Source organism: Arachis stenosperma, chromosome 6, assembly GCF_014773155.1.
Source record: "Arachis stenosperma cultivar V10309 chromosome 6, arast.V10309.gnm1.PFL2, whole genome shotgun sequence".
NCBI lineage: Eukaryota > Viridiplantae > Streptophyta > Magnoliopsida > Fabales > Fabaceae > Arachis > Arachis stenosperma.
Window position 1 is genome coordinate 3,162,937 of NC_080382.1, and position 6,368 is coordinate 3,169,304.

A 6,368-nucleotide genomic window follows, 5' to 3' on the forward strand; every position below is an offset into this window, starting at 1 on the left:
TGGTTAATTTCATCATAATGAGGTTGTTAACTCCACCAAGATTAATGACCCAAACGACGTCTCGGCGTCATGTGTAATGTTTATCGGTTATGTGGGTAGTCCACCAATAAAAATTGGACATTTGTTAAAAGAAAAAAAACAAATTAATAATAAATTAAATTTAAATAAATACATTTTTTAATTCTTATTAGTAAAACATGAATTAGAACATGATACTGAGACATGTGATCCCTTTGCTATACATTTTTAATTCTTATCAGAACATGATGCTGCACGTACTGCTGTGCCTCTTTTATTCCTCGGATCGCTGATTAGGTTTGAGTCAGTGACTTGGCTTCCTCAAGCTGAACTGTCATGGTTAAGACAGCAGCATTTTGAGTAAGGATGATGAACCAATTCATTTTGCTTCAGCTTGAAATCGTGAAATTATGTCACAATCCCCGTAACAGACAACAGATCATGCAAACGGCCCAACAACCGAAATGTGGATTAAGCCAAAAATTAATTAACCTTATTCGCCACTGACTGGTTCAGCATACATTTAGTTTAAATTACAATACTAACACAACATTCATTCTACTTGCTCTAATGTTGCTGAATCGAGATATTTTGACATGTAAAGTACTTTTGTCAAATGGGCATTGTGCACTTCTTTTGAGAGTGTCCTAACATATGGCAGCGACCACATTGAACTACCCTTTTGGGTCGCTTAAAGTTCTCCACTCGTAGAACCTTCTTTTTTGGCCTTCCAGGTGGTCGGCGAGTCTTTGGTGGGCGAATCATAATACCAACCCTTGCACCTCCACCTTCTGCTCCTTCCCCAAGTTCTCTCCATTCACTCTTATCTGGAATGGGATTTATTGTCTGTGAATAGGTCATTCTGTAACTTTGTACAGTGAAGCATGGTTCGGCAAACATATGGGCATTGTGTCCACAAGATATAAGGGCAGCAGCAGCATGGGCACAAGGTAAACCATAAAGCTGCCATCGACGACAAGAACACTCACGGCTTCTTATATCCACAATGTTGGTCCTCTCAGTTGAGACAATCTCAAACTCAACTTCATTTGCCCGGAGTACTTGATAGCAATGAGCATCAGCAATTGCTTCCATAATCCGCTTCTCAGCCGAGGGTACAAGGATTGATGTATACCTCATGCCCGTATCTTGCCGATCATTAAACCAAGACACCATCTGCTGCCGGATGTGTTCCATCATCTGCACTATAGGAAGCTCATGACATTCAAGGGCCCAGTTGTACAGCAATTCAGTTACCCCAAGAGTAAAATGGCCATATCGAACACCCTCAAAGTATGCCACAGCCCAAAGATGGGGAGGAAAGTGTTGAAACCAAGGTATAACATCCTGCGAGATTTCTATCATCTCACTAATCTTGCTTTCAAATTCAGCAGCTGTAAGGGCATAGACAGCATTCCAGAAGATATTCACCAACTTTGTATTTTTGAATGTATCGCGAAAATTTTCGCTAACATAGCGTAGACAGAAACCATGGGAAGCAGTGGGAAAATGTGTTTCTACAGCCTCCACAATGCCTCTTTGCCTTTCAGATAATATTGTCAGTCTAGGCATGTTGTCAGTGTTTACTCCAAGAAGCTTTCGCAATTCCGACATGAACCACATCCAGTTTTCATCACTTTCAGTATCAACAATAGCAATGGCCAAGGGAAACAATGCATCATCAGCATCAACAGCAGCAGCACAAAGCAATGAACCCAAGAACTTCCCTTTAAGATGTGCTCTGTCAAGCTCTAAAAGTGGCCTACAAGCATTTATAAACCCATAAATTGATGCACGGTAAGAAATAAACAGGCGCTGAAAACAGTTTTCTTGTCCAGTGGCAACAACAGATGCAATGCTACCAGGGTTGGTTTTCCTTATTTGCTCACAGTATGCAGGGAGAAGACGATAACCTTCTTCAAATGTTCCATGAAGTGCAGCCATGCTCCGCTCCTTCCCACGCCAAGCTTGCATGTAAGAAACAGCAACTCCATGCTGATCACGGATATCTTGCAGTATTTCCCTTGGCTTGTATTGTGGATTGTCTCGTATGCGCGCTTCTACAGATCTTGCAACCCAACCTACTGATGCCTGCTGATGATGAAGGTTGCGAACTCCCTCACAAGTATGGTCTCCATGTAGGGTTCTAATAGTAAAAGTAGAAACCCCAGGACATTTTGCAACATGAACACGCCATGGACACCCTTCTTTGGAGCATTTTGCTATAAAACGACTGCGATCTGACTTAACTATCCGAAGGTCAAAATGCATAGCTATGGCAATATCTTTCAATGTTCTTCGGCAAGTTTCTACATCTGGAAACTCTTGCCCAATGACTAATGGTTGTTCTTGCCTAATGATTAACGGTTGTTCTGCTACAGTCTGAGAAGCATTAGTTAATGCTAAAGAATGAGTAGCCATATGTCCACCAAAACAAGGAAGGAGCTGTGTCATCTGAATCTAAGGGTTTCCATCATACTTATGAATTACTAGGGGCTTCCATGGATAGACACCGAAAAATATCACCATAATTAAACTTTCTGCCGGTTACAGACACTGCAATTCGTTGGAGGAGACATGATTAAATTCTATAAGTAGCTCAAAACAGAAGACAATCAAGGAAAAAAGAGAATATGGAAATGTCCTATGAATAAAGAACATAAAATGCAGTAAATTAAGTAACCAATAAACTTATAACAAATATTCAAAACGGGAAAGAGGACAACAGTGCAGAGGGAAGGAAATTGTAGAAAATATCCTAACCCACCATCAGACTTGAAAAATAAATCTATAAACAATGCACTTACATAAACGGGGGAGGGCTGTGAATGACTTATTTCTTGTGCAGCATGAACATTGTGAATACTGAATAGACATTCTCTGAACATGGCCTTGCCTAAACTGCTGATATGGTTGATTGGCCCTTCACACAATTAATGCAAAATAATTTGTTATCACTTGCATAGAACTGCTTCATTCATTTATTCTTTATTTAACAAAAAAATAAATAAATAAATAAACAAACAAAAACTGATTTCCAATCAGTTGCTCTCATAAGTCATAACCAAAGCACACTCTTTCTACTCAATACACTGACTTCTCATCTTTTCGGAACTCAAAACCAAGATTTCGTGTTTATATTCCCTAGCTCTCATGTAAGGGTTTCTCTTCTGAGAGAGAAAATTAGCATGGAAACAGGATCAACTGCCAGGGAAGCAGCATAAAACCGATGTATAACATAATCCATTGAGAACATATATGAGTGATTCAAGTTTCCAATCACGGTTACAGTGCCCTACATTACTCACCTAAATACCTAGGTCACAAAATCTGCATCAAGATAGGGGTTTGAGCACAACAACCGCTAACACTCACTGCGGATCCGACAATTACAAATCTGGATACCTCAGTTTTGGTGTCTATTGTCTGGAATTTCGTGAAGTACGAGGCGGGATTTTCCATTGACAAAACAATTCTATGAGCGAATGAACAGGCTACCTAAAGATTCAACAAAAATCAATTCCATTTTGGACAGAAACAAAATCGAAACTTCTAGAAGTTTGTATGCGGAACTAATCGAGGGTATGATGCGGAAGAGAACAAACAAAAACGGTGAAGAACGGGCTTCCATTGAAAACATGTATAATTTAATTCTCCAAAAAAAAAAAAAAAGTAAAAAGACGGAAAGAAGAAGAGAGAAATAAAATTAGAAAAAGCACCTTAATGATTATTACTGTTATAATTGATTTGATTATGATAACGGTATTGTGTGAGTGGTGAGCTGCTGCTGATGCTGCTGTTTCTCCTTCTCCGTCTTTTGTTTGTTATTTTGTTTTGTTTCAGCTTTCGGTTCTGCAATTTGAGGAGATTATGGACTATACCAGACAACTCTTTTTCCCCCTTTTTTTTTAATGTTTCCATGATACGCACAATTAATTCTAAAAAGTATTACACTAAAAATCTAAGACAAAATTTACTTGTACTTACTTAATAATAGATAAATAAATATCAGTACAATTCTTTCCAACTGATAATAATTGATAAAGAATTACTTTTTGTATTGGTAATTAATTTTTAATTTTTTTATATAGATCATAGAATATTTATTAAATCTTATTGTTAACTTTAAAGTTTTATTACTTATTAAATAAATTTAATTTTAATGTGTTAACCGTATAAATAATTTTTTTATATAATCATATGATTAAATTCATGAGTTTAAAAATCATGCACTGCTAGAAGAAAGGAAAACTAATTTTGAAATAATTAAGTATATAATAACATATGTTTAACTCTCTTAATTTTAGTCAACAAAAAAAACTCTCTTAATTTTTATATGATGCGTATAAGTAATAATACTATAGTTTAATTTGGTATTTTATAGAAGTGTTTTGACACAGAAAATTGTCAAGGCTAATTACTGAAAGAGAAAGTTTAAAGGGTCATTATTTTTATTAAAATTTGATTAGTATTTAATTATAAAAAAAATTATAATTATACACTATTAGATATTATTTTAGACAATTAAAAATATTGATGATGACTAATTAATAATTATACATCACGAATTCTACTGACTTTCTAGCACTCCTTTTACTAAAAAAAATAAACTTATATTTTTATTTTTACTTTATTTAAACTAATATTTTTTTAAATATACTTCATCTCAATTTATTTACTTGGCAAATAGTAAGATTATCAAAATTTATTATTTTTAGACAATTATTAACTTAATTTTTTTAATCTAATAATTTAATAATATATTTTATTCTATACTTTTAAATATTAATGACTAACTGGCTAAAAATAATAAATTCTAATAGTCTTTTAATATTTTTTTCTTTCTTAAAAAAATGTAATTCATCCTCATATTACAAAAAAAAAAACAAATTCTACTGTGGGAATTTTGTTTATTTTTAAATCATACAAAAAGATTAGATAAAATATATTTTTGTCTTTAATATTTATAATTTTTTTAAAAAAGATATTACTATAATTTAATTTTATTTAATTTTGTCCTCTAATTTTTTTAATTTGTGTCAAACTTACCACTTAAAATCTTTAATTTTATCTCTAACATTTTATATAGAATTAACAAGATAATTTTGACACAAATCGAAAATATTATAAACAAAATTAAATACAACTAAACGTAAGAGATATTTTTTAAAAAAAATCACAGACGTTATGAATAAAAAATATATTTTATTCAAAAAATTTTAATTCAGTTGTCTTTTGAGTTAAGTTTTATTTTAATCTCTAACATTAACAAGTTGTAATGATTTAGTTTTTGAAATTATAATTACACTAAATTAATTTTTTATATTTTAAAAAAATATACCACGTTATGTCATATTTAAAATTTATATTAAATTATAATTATATTTTAGAATATTTATTTATAATTTATCTATTATTTATTCTAAAATAATTTTTTTAGTTAAATTACAGTTAAATTAATTAGACTAATAAACTAATAAACTAGTAATTAGAGCGACGTGTGATTTTTAAAAGGTTTAATTATTCTGTTGGTCCCTATAGTTTCGCGAAATTTTCAATTAGGTCCCTATACTTTTTTTCCTTTTAATTGGGTCCCCATACATTATTTTTTTTTTTCAATTAAATCCCTACCGTGATAAAAATGTCTAAAATAACAGAATATTCTCTTAAAAAAACGAATATTCTCTCTTTTAAAATAATAAATCACTCTTATATTTTTAAAATTCCAAAACAACCCTTGGCACTTCAACACTCACATATAGCTCTCTCTGAATTCCGTTGTACGCAATTTATATATAAACCCCAACAATAAGGGCGTGTGAGCTCCACCTCCTCAACGGTCTCACTCTGACACAATCTCCCTCCCTTCGCTTCCTTCTGCAACCTCTCTCTGCGGTTCTTCCCTCACCACACCATTACTCTCTCCTCTTTCTTCTTCTTCTTTTTCTGTTTCTGTTTCACAGTAATAGGGTTTTAGGGTTCATCTTCTTCCCGCACATTTCAATGCCGGAGAAGTCCAGGAAGGTACCTTTCACGGTCTCCTCCGGCAACGTCTCCTCCAGCGGCATCTCCTCCAGCAGCGACCTCCTTCTGCGACGTCTTCTCCAGTGACGGTCTCCTTCGGCGACGTCTCCTCCTGTGACTTCTCCTCCAGCGACGTCTCTTCCAGCGACTTCTCTTCCAGCAACGGTCTCCTCCTGCGGCATTCTCCTACGCTGGCAATCTCGTCAATCGAGCTATTGAGCTGCGAGTTTCTCTTTCGTCAGACTCACGAGTAGGTTCTTCTCTCTCTTTGCCTTTGTTCTCTTGAAAATATTTTATTCTAATCGATGGTCTTAGGCTTGCCTTAG

At 34.1% G+C, this 6,368-nt stretch overlaps 1 protein-coding gene across 1 annotated transcript; it reads right to left on the bottom strand.

Moving 5' to 3' along the window:
- Window positions 1-485: 485 nt before the first annotated feature.
- Window positions 486-3,943, bottom strand: LOC130935500 (uncharacterized). Its single transcript, XM_057865267.1, has 3 exons — window positions 3,738-3,943; window positions 2,826-2,941; window positions 486-2,574 (listed from the first exon to the last, which is right to left on the bottom strand). The coding sequence occupies exon 3, from the start codon at window positions 2,470-2,472 to the stop codon at window positions 631-633; it is 1,842 nt and encodes a 613-aa protein (XP_057721250.1). The 5' UTR covers window positions 2,473-2,574; window positions 2,826-2,941; window positions 3,738-3,943; the 3' UTR covers window positions 486-630.
- Window positions 3,944-6,368: the final 2,425 nt, after the last annotated feature.

Bases quoted from the DNA above. Each gene is read 5' to 3' on its own strand.
- LOC130935500 (XM_057865267.1), bottom strand. From the start codon at position 2,472: ATGACACAGCTCCTTCCTTGTTTTGGTGGACATATGGCTACTCATTCT.